This window comes from Xenopus laevis, chromosome 2L (genome assembly GCF_017654675.1).
Source record: "Xenopus laevis strain J_2021 chromosome 2L, Xenopus_laevis_v10.1, whole genome shotgun sequence".
NCBI classification, from domain to species: Eukaryota; Metazoa; Chordata; class Amphibia; order Anura; family Pipidae; genus Xenopus; species Xenopus laevis.
In genome coordinates, this window is record NC_054373.1 from 69,843,590 (window position 1) to 69,860,109 (window position 16,520).

The 16,520-nt window shown below is 40.7% G+C and overlaps 1 protein-coding gene across 1 annotated transcript; it reads left to right on the forward strand.

The window, feature by feature from the left end:
* Positions 1-718: 718 nt before the first annotated feature.
* LOC121399965 lies at positions 719-8,263 on the forward strand. The gene is made up of 2 exons (XM_041582003.1): positions 719-3,876; positions 3,963-8,263. Exon 2 carries the CDS (start codon positions 5,087-5,089, stop codon positions 8,258-8,260), a length of 3,174 nt encoding a protein of 1,057 aa, XP_041437937.1. The 5' UTR covers positions 719-3,876; positions 3,963-5,086; the 3' UTR covers positions 8,261-8,263.
* Positions 8,264-16,520: the final 8,257 nt, after the last annotated feature.

The following is a 16,520-nucleotide window of genomic DNA, read 5'->3' on the forward strand; positions in this document are numbered from 1 at the left end:
GAGCCGCACGGATTCAGCCAGTGTTAATAAGTCCACCTTTAGTTACTTTTGCCTCGTTTCTGGGAGGGAGGGGGGAGTTTCAGGAGAGCAAGTCTTCATGTAACAGGACTTGTAAAACTACGACGCTGACTGACTGACTGACTGCAGGGGGAGGGGCTGAGAAGGAGATTGTTACGGAGAAAAGAGTTTTAAAAGCAAGATAAGTACTGGGGCTGGCTGCAGGGGGTGGGGGGTCTGGCTCTAAAGAGAAGAGGGATCAATACAGCAGGGCACAAATAACGGAGCCATTAATTATTCTGCCTCCACACAGTTCAAGATTGACAGCACTGATAGCCAATGAGAGAGAGGACAGCGTTGTTATGCAAAGAACTCGACTCCGACGCCAGAGCTAGCCAGAGGCAGGTAGGAGAGAAGCAGCTAGGCATGTGTTCATTATAATGACTTCAATATTTTAAAAACTGTACATTTTTTTTAATACATTATATATAGACAATTTAATAACTTCATGCAATGATTCTTTTTACAAATTTTTAATTTCGCGATAGTTCCCCTTTAATAAGGTGGATATCTCCTTAGGAAGTAATGATAACACTGCTCGAGGACATGAAGGTGGCAGCTCTCCTTTCTTGAGGTCCTCAGTTAGGACCCTATGGAAATCAGGGCCCAGAGTATCCCAGAAGAACTGGTCAGTCCGTCAAGCCCAGGAGATTTATTGTGGGGCATTAAACTGAGTGCTTGAGATAGTTCATCTAGAGTGATTGGTGTCTCCAACCTCTCTTTTCTCCTCTCACTGACCACTGGAAACCCATCCCATAGCTCCTCACAGGCTTCTGGAGGGATGGGCTCTGGAGAAAAAAGGTAGGACCGGGCTCTGTTCTGGATAGCCTCCGGATCCTCAAGGGGGGTGCCATTCTCCGCAAGAAGGCATGTGATTTGTTTTCGGTTCCCCGTCTTCTTCTCCAGAGCAGAGAAGAATTGTGAACTTCAATCCATATCACAGAGTAACTGCATCCGACTTCGCACAAAGGAACCACAAGCCTGTCGCTGTTCCATGTTACGCATCGCTTCTTTCCTTTCTAGGTATTCACACTGAAGGGCTTGATCTTCAGAGCCTAATAGCCTTTGCTCAAGATCAAGCATCTCCCCATTCAGTGCCTCAATCTCTGCATTGAGCTGCCTGCTCACACTTTTGGTATACTCTTGACACAAAAGCTTTAGGTGAAACTTACCTACATCCCACCACTGATTCAATGTGGCAAATTCATCCTGAAAAGCCCTCCAGCTTCTCCATGTATCCCAAACTGACTTTGCAAAACCCTCATCTTCTAATAAAATGTTGTTAAAGTGCCAGTCAACAGCTTTTGGCAGAGATGGTGTGATTGACATTCTCAGGGATACACAATTGCGGTCTGAGAATGGTGCTAATCTTATAGTGCTCGACTGGGCTTGTGAAATGAGATGGCTCGATATATATATCCTATCAATCTGGAATTGAAAAACATGACCATCTCTCATCCTGACATAGGTGAAGGCATCCATCTCTGGGTTCTGTTCTCTCCAGACATCAACCAAGGAGAAATGAGCAATTAGTTCTCAATAAACTGACTCAGACGAGTCCCTTTTCTTGTGTACATTGCGGTCTCGAGCATCAAGGGTCATACAGAATTAATAGATTATATGTTCTACTTGACTCCTGGACCCAAAGATGTAATAGATGGCCAGGGATGACAGAGTTGGCACTCAGCACCTCTGCCTGGAAGTATACTAAGAAAAGGGTCACAATCCCACATGACGTAATCCTCACTGCTTCATCGCTGTGGCAGCCTTGCTATCTGGGGCCCTTCTTGCCATATGTGGAATCTGTTTGACTAATCTTAGCCTGACACCCATGTATGTTGAATTTTGAATTAAGTTTGATATTTATACATGGTTTGAACTATGACTAGCGTTGGAAACAAGAGAGCTGATTGGCCTGCAAGACTTCGATTGCAAGGCTGCTACAGCGATGAAGTAGTGAGGATTACATCTGCGGAGAGGGCTGCCTTAATATCTCCCTCCCATCACTACATAAAATTAGCATGGACTACACTTAAGAGGAAGTGTATTGCTTTCTATGACTAACCCAGAGAACAACATCTCTAAGTCTGGCTACATTTGGAGACTGATAACAGTGACAGAGTGGTAAATGACTGGCAAGGTGGCAGGAGAAATCAACAATGATCCCTCAATGTGGACCTACCTTGAATTGGAGTGCAAATATGGAGCTGGCGCTTACCTATATGGTTCACCTCAGACTGGCCTGCTACCCAGAAGTATGTGCCGGACAAAGTGGTCATTCCTCTATTCGATCGGAGGAGTTCCCTGGCGGCGGTGGTGAGTATTCCACTGTGGATTTGACCAGGGATTCCCACTGGGGGGCGATTTGATGTACATGCATAACTTACTTGAAAATGCAGCAGAAGACTGTGGGTATCCTTGAGGATGAACACAGACACTGAAAGTGACTTTGATGGCATTTGGGGTCAACAGAAACTTATTAGTAATTAATACACAGAGAGTGATTTTATTATTAGAGGACTTGCTGAACATTCCCTGTGGGGTGGTTTGGATTTTTTTGATATTTTTATACATCTTAACTTCTTTCTTTGATCATGTATGTGGTTTGTGTAGATGGTGTAGACATTAAACATTTGAGAACAGAGTAAGCACATATTTGCAGTATTTATGGTGATTTATATATAACAATATTGGTGAGTGAGCACTTATTTTTTTATATGGGGAGATTCATCACTAGGATTTAAGGGGTAACACATTTTTACACAAATTAAATTTTTTTGGTATGTATACAGTTAAGGTGACCCTAATAATCAGGGGCGGGTTAATGAACACATAATTTTGGTGAGAGCTTTACCATAAGTAACCACAATAGATCCAGGACTTTACATGTAGATAAAAAGCATACCACAAATAGATTGTTCCATGTTGGTCCCTACATAACAACATAATTATATGGTATTTTACCATGTCGGCCCTTCATAGCAACATAATTATATGGTAGGTTACCAGGCCGGCCCTACATAGCAACATTTTTACATGGTAGGTTACCACGTCAATATTGTTATATGGTAGATAACCATGTCGGCCCCTACATAGCAACATAATTACATGGTGGGTTATCATGTCAGCCGCTACATAGTAACATAATTATATGGTAGGTTACCATGTCAGCTCTTACACAGCAACATAATTATATGGTAGGTTACCATATTGGCCCCTATATAGCAACATTATTATATGGTAGGTAACCATGATGGCCCTTACATAGCAACATAATTATAAGGTAGGTCACCATGTCAGCCTTTGCATAACAAAATAATTGTATGGTAAGTTACCAGGAAAGGGTAAGTGAGGGAGAGCCATATAGTGGGCGTGTGATTTAATAAGGGGTAATTCATTTAAGTGTGTCTGAATGTTAACTAAAGAAAAGACTTATACCACAAGATTTAATAGTGCAAAAGTGTAAGTGGAGAGGTATACCGATGAGTTGACTCAATGATTCACATATTAGCAACATAAGTAACTGAATCTGTTTCTTTTATTGTAACATTGTGCTGTTTATACCTTATCTGATGGCATTGTAATGTTAGGTTATATGTATTAGTATTGGTTTAGCTGTTATGTGCTGCCACCTAGTGGACCATTTTAGGATAGCTGCCCACATGTTAATTAGACTTGTCATTCAAGGTTAAGCCTTCCCACTAAAGTTCACAGGAAGTAGAGGAGAATCCATTTTGAGCACACACAGACAGCTCACAAGCAGAGGGACAGAACTCCTTAGGATCTTTCACTTTTACACAGGCCCCTGGTTACATAACTGTAAGTAAGATGATATGTTTCCTGTATGTGTTTACATGTGTGTATATGCTGTACAGGTTGTGATGCAATGTTATTATGTTTTACAGTTTTACAAAAAGGATAATAAAATAAGAACCCATATAAGGATAAAGCATTCAAGTTTATTCAACTCACAGAGCATTCTGAGTATTCTTTGCTGAGTCTTATGTGGAGTGTGTTAAGCTGGCTGGTTAACCTATATTACGCAAAAGCACAGTATAGTGTGGAAACAGTACAGTAAAAAGATGGTTGCAGCAGACCTGCATACAGAAGTGACTGCGTTTCAAACATGAGTCTGAGATCAGGGAAGAAGTATATGCCTGAAGATGGGCCCCCCATGAGACAGCATGGCAGGGAGAAAGCTAGCGCCCAGCAAGATGAGTTATCGTCACATGCGTCAAAATCATCTAGGTCTAGCTAAATGTCTTCAGCAAGTTCCCTAGCACTCAAAGCACGAGCGAAGGCAGAGGCCGCACGTGTACAGCTAGCCTTTGCGGAAAAAGAAGCTAGTGTGAAAAGAACAATCGCAGAAAAGCAGGCTAGCATGAAACGAGAAATGGCAGAAAAACAGGCTAGCATGAAACTAGAAAAAGCAGAAAGAGAACGAGAAATGGCAGAAGCAGAACTGCAAATTCTGCAGTGTCAGAGAGAAGCCGCCGCAGCAGCAGCTGAAGCCGCGGCCTACCTAGAAACATATTCATCAGAGAGTGAGGGTACCCATGAAGGTCCAGAAGTGCCAGAAAAACCTCTTTCCTCTGCAGAACGTGCAAGTGAGTATGTTCAGTGGTTTACTAGTATGCCAACTACTGAATGATCGATTAAAACTGAGCCAGCGGAAGTATACAGGCCTAAGCCAGCGGAAGTATACAGGCCTAAGCTAGCAGAAGCATACGCAACTAAGCCTGCAGCAGTTACAAGTACACCAAAGCAGCGCTACAGTGCCAGTGACATCAAACCAGCTAGAGAATATCCAGCAGAATACCCTAGAGACAGAATTCAGAGATTCCCATTGCCTCAGCCTAAAGATTGTGCGCCTGAGCAACAATGCATACAAGATATCACTAAATATCTGCTACGCAAAGAAGCAGTTAACTCAAGCTTCATCAAGTTTGATGACTCCCCTGAAAATTACTGGGCTTGGAAGTCCTCCTTCCTGAATGCAACCAGAGATTTGAACCTTTCAGCCTCAGAGATGCTTGACCTGATGATAAAATGGCTAGGTAGTGAGTCGGCCGAACATGCAAAAAGTATGCGTAGGGTGCATTTGTTTAACCCCTCAACAGGACTTGATATGGCTTGGCAGAGACTAGAGAAAAAATATGGCTCACCTGAAGTAATTCAGCGAACATTACAAAAAAGGTTAGAGGCCTTCCCCAAGCTGACCAACAAAGATAACAAAAAACTAGAACAATTAGGAGATCTTCTTCTGGAGATAGAGTGTGCTAAAGAAGAAGGATATCTGAGAGGTCTAACATACTTGGACAACAATGCTATTGGTCTTAATCCCATAGTGGAGAAACTACCATACCACATGCAATTAAAGTGGGCATCTGTTGGAACCAAGTATAAAACAGAAGCAGAAGAAGATTATCCCCCTTTCTTTGTGTTTTCCAGGTTTGTGCAGCAGCAAGCACAGATGAAGAACGACCCCAGCTTTGCCTTTTACAGCAACAGCGATCAACTGCCTAAACCTGAAAGGCCTTCCAGATACCACGGTAAGACCTCTGTGTCCACACACAAAACATTCGTCCCTACGGGAACCTCACACTCTCAAACCTGCAGCAAGGAGGGCAGTATAGAGAGCCCTGATAGACAATGTCCAATTCACCGAAAGCCCCATCCTTTAAAAAAGTGCAAAGGATTCAGAGGTAAACCTATTGGTGAAAGAATGTATTTTCTCAGACAGAACGGCATCTGCTTCAAGTGCTGTGAATCCACCAAACACATTGCCAGAGACTGTAAAATATCAGTGAAGTGCTCAGAATGTGGCAGTGAGAAACACATTGCAGCCTTACACCCTGACTCACCTGCGCCACCAGCAGAGACTGTACAAGCAGAGACAGATCACGGCAGGGAGCCTAGTGACAGATCATCTCCTCCAGTAATGTCTAAGTGCACTGAAATCTGTGGCACAGGTAAGAGCTTTCGATCATGCTCTAAAATATGTTTAGTGACTGTGTTCCCCTCTGGACAAAGAGAGCGAGCAGTGAAAATGTACGCAGTTCTCGATGAGCAAAGCAACCGATCTCTTGCAAAGTCAGACTTTTTCAACATCTTCAACATTAAAACTACTGTAGCTCCATACACTTTAAAGACTTGTGCAGGCATTACAGAAACTGCAGGCAGAAGAGCCACAAACTTTATTGTTGAATCCTTTGACAGAAAAACACAGCTCCCTTTACCTGCATTTATAGAATGTGACATGTTACCAGATGACAAGGAAGAAATCCCTTCTCCAGAAGTAGCTTATTACCATCTCCATCTCCGTTCAATTGCTAACCTCATACCAGCTATTGATCCTGAGGCCTCCATACTTTTACTCTTAGGAAGAGACATTTTACAAGCACACAAGGTGCATGAGAAAATCAATGGTCCCTTTAATGCCCCTTATGCACAGAGACTTGAATTAGGATGGGTAATAGTAGGAGAAGTTTGCCTGGGATCTACACACCAGACTAATAGCGTCAGTACTTTAAGAACGTCTGTGTTACCGAATGGGCGTACCACCTCATTGATCCCATGTCAGTACAGGCTCATAGTCAAAGAAAGTTTTGATAACCTAACACATTTCAGTGACTCTTCCTTGTGCAGACAAGAAGACATCAGCTTCAATCCAGAGACTGATAAGCTGGGAACAACAGTGTTTCAAAAATCGAAGGATGATGACAAGCAAGCTCTATCCATAGAAGATCAAGCATTTCTTCAGATCATGGACAAAGACACCCATCAAGATGACAGCCACAGCTGGGTCGCTCCATTGCCTTTTCGTACACCCAGATGTAAATTGCCTTCCAACAGAGAGCAAGCCATGATACGTCTCGCCTCTCTTCGCAGAACTCTGCATGGTAAGCCAGGAATGAAAAGAGGCTTCACAGAATTCATTAAGAAGATGCTGGACAATGACCACGCTGAGATTGCAAGACCACTGGAACAAGGTAAAGAACACTGGTATCTGCCGATGTTTGGCGTTTACCATCCACACAAACCTGATCAAATAAGAGTTGTATTTGACTCCAGTGCAGAGTGTGAAGGTGTCTCTTTAAATAATGTACTGTTAAGTGGCCCTGACCTAAACAACACATTGTTAGGAGTTCTCATACGCTTTAGGAAAGAACCTATTGCCTTTACAGCAGATGTGCAACAAATGTTTTACTGTTTCTTGGTGAGAGAAGACCACCGAGATTATTTACGTTTTCTGTGGTACAAGGACCATGACATAGACAAAGAAGTAGTTGAATACAGAATGAGGGTCCATGTCTTTGGAAACAGTCCTTCTCCTGCTGTTGCTATATACTGCATGCGTAAAGCAGCTCTGACAAGTGCAGAACAATTTGGACAAGATGCCAAACACTTTGTGTTGAGACACTTCTATGTAGACGATGGACTTGCATCTGCTAGCACCCCTGAGATAGCAATTGACATTCTAAACAAGACAAAACAGATGCTGGCAGAGTCTAATCTGAGACTTCATAAAATTGCATCAAATAGCACACAGGTCATGAACGCCTTTCCTGCTGATGACAGAGCTAAAGACCTCAAGGACCTTTGCCTGGGTACAGACACCCTGCCCCTTCAGAAAAGTTTGGGACTGAGTTGGGACCTTGAAAGAGACTCTTTTGTTTTTCAGGTATCTTCAGAAGAAAAACCCTTCACTAGAAGAGGAATCCTGTCTACAGTGAACAGCCTTTCCGATCCTCTTGGGTTTGTAGCACCTGTAACTATAAAAGGTAAGGCCTTAGTACGTGAACTGTCATCTAAGAAATGCGATTGGGACGCATTACTCCCACAAGAAAAACTACACGAGTGGCTTCAATGGAAGGAATCCTTGCAAGCTTTGGAACACTTAGAGATACCCAGGTGTTATGTGTCTATTCCCCTGTCAGCAGCAAGTAGAAAAGAACTGTATGTATTTTCAGATGCATCCAACACAGCGATAGGTGCTGTAGCCTACCTGAAAACAATTGATGTTTGCAATGAGTGTTCGGTTGGATTTGTTATGGGGAAGTCTAAGTTAAGCCCAAAACCAGCCCACACAATTCCTCGTCTAGAACTATGTGCTGCTGTTCTAGCAGTAGAGTTGTATGAGCTCATCAGAGATGAAATAGATATACGTAGATTTAGATGCTGTGTGATTCTTTACAGATAGCAAAACTGTATTAGGATATATCTGCAACACCTCCAGAAGGTTTTTCCTGTATGTTGCCAACCGAGTGAATAGAATTAGGCAAGTAACCCACCCTGATCAGTGGATTTATGTGCCCACAGAACAAAATCCTGCAGACTATGCCTCAAGGTCTACACAAACTGTTCATCTGCAGAATTCGATATGGTTCTCAGGCCCTTCCTTCCTCTACCACACAGACAGAGAGGAGTTAGGCAATTCAGCAGAAAAGCACCCACTTATAGAGCCTGAAACTGATCCTGAAATTAAACCTACAGTTGCAAGCTTCAACACCAAAACTTCTGACACTTTCCTCCATTCACATGTCTTTGAGAGATTTTCTAACTGGGTGTCACTGTGTAAGACTATTGCCAGACTTATCCATGTAGCTAAGAGTTTCCAGAAAGAGCCAAGCAAAGTACAATGTAGAGGTTGGAAATGTTTCCCAGAGAAAGTCAACTCAGAGGAGATCTCACAGTCAAAAGCTACAATAATCTCTTCTGTTCAGCACGAATATTTTAAAAGAGAGTACTTGTATAACTTACAAAGTCACAGAAAGTGGACCCAAAATCACCCAAACATCCAAGTGGGTGATGTTGTGTTAGTGAAAGACAGTCAAGAAAACAGGAATGAATGGCCTGTGGGACTCATCATCAACACTCTGCCAAGTAGAGATGGAAGAGTAAGGAAAGTAGAAGTAAAGATTGTCAAACAAGGGACTGCCAAAACATATATGAGGCCAGTTTCAGACATTGTTGTTCTTGTTTCTGATAATACTTGAATTGTATTCTGCATAGCAGTAAGTTATATAGTGACATATTGAAATATGCCAGGCAGGGAGTGTGTTGTTTATACCTTATCTGATGGCATTGTAATGTTAGGTTATATGTATTAGTATTGGTTTAGCTGTTATGTGCTGCCACCTAGTGGACCATTTTAGGATAGCTGCCCACACGTTAATTAGACTTGTCATTCAAGGTTAAGCCTTCCCACTAAAGTTCACAGGAAGTAGAGGAGAATCCATTTTGAGCACACACAGACTGCTCACAAGCAGAGGGACAGAACTCCTTAGGATCTTTCACTTTTACACAGGCCCCTGGTTACATAACCGTCTGTAAGTAAGATGATATGTTTCCTGTATGTGTTTACATGTGTGTATATGCTGTACAGGTTGTGATGCAATGTTATTATGTTTTACAGTTTTACAAAAAGAATAATAAAATAAGAACCCATATAAGGATAAAGCATTCGAGTTTATTCAACTCACAGAGCATTCTGAGTATTCTTTGCTGAGTCTTATGTGGAGTGTGTTAAGCTGGCTGGTTAACCTATATTACGTAAATGCACAGTATAGTGTGGAAACAGTACAAACATTGTAACAAAAAGGTATATGAGAGACATAGTTAGAATCAGTATCTTCTTGAACAGTTAATGGTTAAACAGTTAAAATTATCATGACAGATATATGTTCCATGATTGCTAAAATGTAATAATGTTTTTAATTTGTGTCTGTATTAAGTATGATGATGAGCAGTCTAGTAAAACAACTTAAGTGGGCTTTACTAATGATGCTGATCATGTGATTATGCTGCAGCTGTTGTGTTCCCGACAGTTTGTAGTTATAAAGCCATGTTCATAGTTGTTTTGGGCACTTTGAAAAAGGCTGAGAAGTCAGCCAAAACGTGCCTGCACTTTAGGAGAGAAATGCTTTCTGGCAGGCTGCTGTTTTTCCTTCTCAATGTAACTGTAGGAGTCTCAGTGGGACATGGGTTTTTACTATTGAGTGTTGTCCTTAGATCTACCAGGCAGCTGTTATCTTGTGTTAGAGAGCTGTTATCTGGTTACCTTCCCATTGTTCTTTTGTTTGGCTGCTGGGGGGGGGGGGGTTAAAGGGAGGGGGTTGATATCACTCCAACTTGCAGTATAGCAATAAAGAGTGATTGAAGTTGATCAGAGCACAAGTCACATGACTTGGGGCAGCTGGGAAATTGACAATATGTCTAGCGCCATGTCAGATTTCAAAATTGAATATAAAAAAATCTGTTTGCTCTTTTGAGAAATGGATTTCAGTGCACTATTCATTTTGAAATTTTTTTTTTCCATGACAGTATCCCTTTAATAAATTTTTTCAAATTTTTTTAAGACCTGTGAGTGCTGATCTTATTTGAAGTATGTGTATATATATATATATATATATATATATATATATATATATATATATATATATATATATATATAAAGTCACAAAAGTACCTGCACTCATACACTAATCAATGGTGGGTGCACGGTCAAAGTATAATATCCACAGTTCAAAATGGACCAGCACTCCAGTAGTTTAATCAAATAGATTTATTCACACATCACTCGTGTATTCCAACTTTTCGGCCCTCGTTGGGGCCTTTATCAAGGATCTTGATAAAGGCCCCAACGAGGGCTGAAACGTTTTGGAATACACGAGTGATGTGTGAAGAAATCTATTTGATTAAACTACTGGAGTGCTGGTCCATTTTGAACTGTATATATATATATATCTATATATATATATATTTATATATATAGATATAGATATAGATATAGATATATATAGATAGATATAGTTAATCATTGAGTTAACCATAAGGCGCACCAATATGACTTCTGCACACTCATTATACGTATGAGATAATGAGTAATATGGACTTTGTTATATGACAGGGACTCTGAACAGATTGGGACAATGGGACTGGTCTTGCTATTCACATTTTTCATTTGGCTATTTTTTATTTTATTAATTACATTTAAATCAGTGTGATATTGATATATACACAGAATGTTACTTTACAAATATGATTTATGTATAAGCGTGATGCTAAGGAATTTTTATGGGGTACTTATTTACAAATTTAAATTGGGCACATATTATATGAGGGTAATATTGGGTTTTATAAATGTACTACATGCACTTATATATTTATTGATTTGTACTATTAAGGGGGTTAATGAGTTAAGTATGTATGTAGTTACCACACGGTTTCTTTAAACACTTCATTTTGGTTAATTAGTTCAGACACCCTAATTAGAACATTCTTATGAGCGATTATGGGTGGGTAACCAAAGTTTGCAGAGTTTTACATATGTATATTCAGTGACTAGTGTCAAGGAGAGGTGCTGACTGGGTGTTACCGAAAGAGCAGTGAAAGGGTGCAGACGTTGCTGGATATGTGGTATTGGTGTGATACAGCAACATTTCAGGAGTTTTAAAAAACATACATTTGAAAAACATACATTAGGGGAATCTAAGCCATGCTGTAGGGTTAATGACGCATACAAGAATCATTCTGTAACATAACAATTGGAAGGGATAGGTCCCTGTTCATTCTAAACATGACTCAGAATGATACTATAGTAATATAAGCAACATTGTTTATTGGCATTATTGATAAATGAGTAATATTACATTGTATCTTGTTTTTATTTTTAGTTCAGATTGAATGTCTTAACTAGGACTTTATAAAAGTTCTGAAAATGTAGAAGTAGCTGTCAGGGGGTCTATCGGCTCCCAGCCGGGAGTAGTCAGGACCAAGGAGGAAGCTTTAGGGTTAAAAGTCCAAGATCGTGGTACAAAAGGGTTCAGGCAAAGACGAAATCCAAATTCAGGCAAGAGTTCAAAGGCAGGCAGAAAGAATGCAAAATCCAGTTCCGGGCAGAGGTCGAAGTCCAATAATCAATAAGTCAGGAATAATAGCACCCACGAACGCTAAACAAACAAATCCTATACACAGCCATCGAACCGGCGTCTTGGACGTCCTTTTATTTTGAATTTGGTCCCGGTGACGGCATCGTGCCAGCGTCTCTGCACCGACGTCGCAACCCACGTGGGACGCTATCTGGGATCCTTCGTTGGGTAAGGAAACGCCGCCTAGTGCTCATTACAGTGCCCCTCCCCCACAGGGGGCCACTAGACCACGAAGCCTTCTTCAAGACTGCTGGGGAAAACGATTGTAGAATTCCCTTACCAGTCGAGGGGCATGCACATCAGAGTGTTTCTGCCAAAAGCATTTTTCAGGGCCAAAGCCCTTCCAACTAATAAGGAACTGGAGAGAACCCCTGGAGAGTCTGGAGTCTAAGATCTTTTCCACCTCGTACTCCTGATGGCCATCCACAGAGATAGCTGAAGGGGAGACTGATCAGAAGAGAAGCGATTGGAAACAGGGAGACATGAAACAAGTTGGGAATTCGCATCTAGGAGGGAAGCTGAAGCCTAACAGCCACAGCATTGATAATCTCCACAATGGAGAATGGACCAACAAATTTAGGACCCAACTTAGGAGAAGGCACTCTTAGACGAATGTTTCTAGTCGATAACCACACCCAACGCCAACTTTGTATGGAGGAGAGGACCTGTGTCTCCGATCAGCAGAAGTCTTATGCACAAGATCACTCCTTTCCAAACTCGATTTGGTCGCAGCCCAAATATCAGACATATGGACGAAGTCTTGAGGGAAGGCTTGAGGATGTTGTCCGTACACAAGTCATAAACAGAGACCTTCCAGTAGAAGTGTGGCATGCATTATTATGACCAAATTCCGCCCATGGAAGGAGATCAGAGCAGTCACCCTGACACGAGGAAACATGATTCTTCAAGAATTGCTCCAAAGCTTGATTCACCCGCTCCGCTGCCCTATTAGTTTGGGGATGGTAAGCAGAGGAGAACTGAAGAGTGATACCTAAGACTTTACATAAAGAGCGCCAAAACTTAGCTGTAAATTGAGATCCCCTATCAGAGACAATCTCAGCTGGGAAGCCATGCAACCGGCAAATGAATTGGTTGAAGAGCTGGGATAGTTCCACCGCAGAGGGAAGTTTTCATAGAGGGATGAAATGTGCCATCTTGCTGAAGCGGTCAATAACTACCCAGATCACAGTGTTCCCTCTAGAGGGTGGAAGCTCTACAATGAAGTCCATTGCTAAGTGAGTCCAAGGACGAGAGGGAATGGGTAGAGGTTGTAATAACCCACTAGGGCAAGTATGGCTAGCCTTGGAAGTGGCAAAAATAGTATAGGCAGCTACAAAGTCTTTGACATCTTTATGGATAGTCGGCCACCAGACTAGTCGTCGTAACAGCTCAAGAGTCTTTTCAGGACCAGGATGTCCAGCTTGCTTAGAACAATGAGTCTGTTGAAGGATGGTCCGGTGAAGCTTATGGGGTAAAAACGCCATCCCAATGGGGGTATCCATTAGGAGCGGAAGACTGACCAGCCAAGATTTGTTCAGCAAATTGAGGGAACAGAGAGATGCAATAATCTTGGCAGGAGGAATAATTGGTTCTTGTCTTTCAGGGAAACGATCCACCGGAGTAAAACTTCGGGATGGAGCATCAGCTTTCCGATTCTTGGAGCCAGGGCGATAGGTCAAAACGAAGTTGAAGCGAGAAAAGAAGAGAGCCCACCTTGCCTGTCGGGGATTCAATCTCTTGAGAGATTGTATGAATTCAAGAAACAACACGGATTGGTGTCCCTGTGTGTCTATGTAGATATATTGAATCCTTATTTAACCCAAACTATAGGTGGAGGTCTGACCAAGTCAGATGAAAAAGTATTAATATAGTTTGAGAAAAAAGAAACCCCACCAAATAGAAGTTTCTATACCTATACCAAGTCAAATTGAACCGCAAATTGCAAAATCAGGCTAATTAATGATAATAATAATTCATTAATAAAAGTGCTAGTTATTAAGTTAAGTAAAGTGCTAGTGCAGATAAATAAAATGAAATTAATCAGTACCAAAGGCTGATAACAAAATTAATTATTTCTGAGACCAATGGGTATATTACCCCACCAATAAATTCCAGTAATACCCTTAGTAAATAAATTCATTAATTAATTCATATAGAATGTGATTAAACCAGGTAAGTATAATAGATTAGTATAAGTTACAAACAATAAAGTGCGGTGCAATAAATAGGTTAAAAAATGAGACTTGGTAATTAATTAGATGGTTAAAAAGGAATTGGTAAAAGGATGGCCAAAATTCAAAATGGGTTAAAAGGTTATTCGGTCATATTCCAAGATTAGAGTTGTAAGAAATTGGAAAATATAGTGGGTGGAGTTGTCCAAAAACTAACTGCCTATTTTGTTTCTAAAGCCTGGGACACCACAAAGTCAAGGCAGGACAGGGTAACCGGAGCTGTGGCCTTGTAATTAAATTGCCCTACCCACTTAAAAGAGGCTAAATAGCCCTAAAAAACACAAAACTCACGGCCCCTTAGAATGGAAGGAAGATAGAAGAGGTGGTATAGTAAGGAGTTTAGACCAAAATTCCTGCCCCATAAAGATATCCAGTATATTCCCCTAATGGAATTGTTGTTCAGAATCAATTTCGTTAGAATAAGGAGATCAATTTTCAAAAGAACGCCGACGCGCGTTTCGCTTAGAAGCTTTGTCAAGGCGAAAATGATTGGGTCCGTGTAGTATGCGTCTAGAAATAGACTTCCGCATTGGCGTCACTGTGCTCACTTCTCGCGAGATCTTGGTCATAGTGGACGCGTCGATCATGAACTGCGTCTCCGCCTCCCATGAATTGCATCTCCGCCTCCCCCACTATCACATCAACAAGACCTACCAACACCAATGATAATGCCCACAGGTGCATCTTTATGGGCTTACCCAAACGGACCCATTTTATCCTGAACTTATATAAATGAATTTTATTAAAAATATGAATTAACCATTTGGCGATTTTATATATTTATTTATTAAACGAAGATCAGAATAAAAAATGTCTATTTTTAAAAAAATTGTTTTATTTGTAAATACTATATATAAAATTGATAAACACCTAATAGAGAGGTAGTCTGGCCGTATATAACGCTAAATAAATAAATTTATATATAGTAATTGAAAATTAAAAGGAGAAGAAACTTTTTAATTAGAGACAAAAATTAGATAAAAGCAGTGTAGAGATTATTTTCATTTATTCCTTTTGGGGAAATAGTATCTAATTTAAAAATCCAGTAGCTCTCCCGTTTAAGGAGAGCTTGTTCATGATCCCCTTTACGGATTCCCAGGTCAATAGTTTCCAGGGCCCAAAATTTTAAGAGAGATGGATTCATATTATGACATTTTAAAAATGAAGTGCTACTGTTGACAATGTTTTATCATTTTTAATTGCATTTCGTGCTGTTCTTATTGTACTGCAATGTTGCTGTACCCTCTGTTTGAGCATTTGCGTTGTCATGCCAATATACTTCATCTGGCAAGGACATTCGAGACAGTAGATCACATTTTGAGTCCGACAGTTAATGTAACTGTTGATTTTGTGCTTCTTTCCAAAACGATCTTTAAAAGAATCAACTCTGATCATCCTATTACACATGTTACAATTTCCACAAGGGAAGCAGCCCCAATTCCTTTTATTAATTTTATAGTTTGAATTGTAAAAGTGGCTTCTCGTAAGCATGTCCTTTAAGTTCGGGCTTCTTTTGTAACAAACGGTAGCTCTGTCATGCAGTATACCTCCTAAAGTTTCGTCCTCCAACAGTACCGGCCAATGTTTATTGAGAATCCCCTGAATCTGAGAACTGTTCGTATTATAAGTAGTAATAAAGCGTACAGTGGCGTTATTGTCCTGAAGTTTATTTTTAGTCTTTAAAAGTTCCGACCTCTCAGTGCGTAATGCCCTGTTATATGCTCTTTTAACTATTTTTCCGGAGTAACCCCTGGTTTTTAATCTTAATTTGAGGTCTTTGGCCTGTTCTTTAAAGGTCTCTAGAGAGGAACAGTTCCGTTTCAGTCTCAGGAATTCACCTGTGGGGACCGATTTTTTCACCGGGTGATGATGAAAGCTGGAAAAAGTTAGGAGGGAGTTGGTTGCTGTGGATTTCCTGTAGTTTTTAGTCAGCAATTGACCTTTCTCTATCTCTATCTGTAAATCCAAAAAGGAAATACATTGATCTGAGATATCCATGGTAAGTTTAATATTGAGATCATTTTGATTTAAAAGGGTAATAAAATCTACGGCTTCTTCTCGTGTGCCTTCCCAGATTAACAGGATATCATCGATATACCTAATCCATTTGCGAATTTTGGTTAGGTATAAAGACATAGACTGACCACGTACCACAGTTTGTTCCCAGAAGCCCAAAAATAAATTGGCATAAGAGGGGGCGCAGGAAGTCCCCATGGCAGTCCCCTGGGTTTGTAGGTAGAACTTGCCATTAAATGTAAAATAATTAAAATTTAAAATAAACCTCATCATTTTACATAAG

Excerpts from the sequence above, each read along its gene's own strand:
- LOC121399965 (XM_041582003.1), top strand. The coding sequence starts at position 5,087 with ATGCTTGACCTGATGATAAAATGGCTAGGTAGTGAGTCGGCCGAACAT.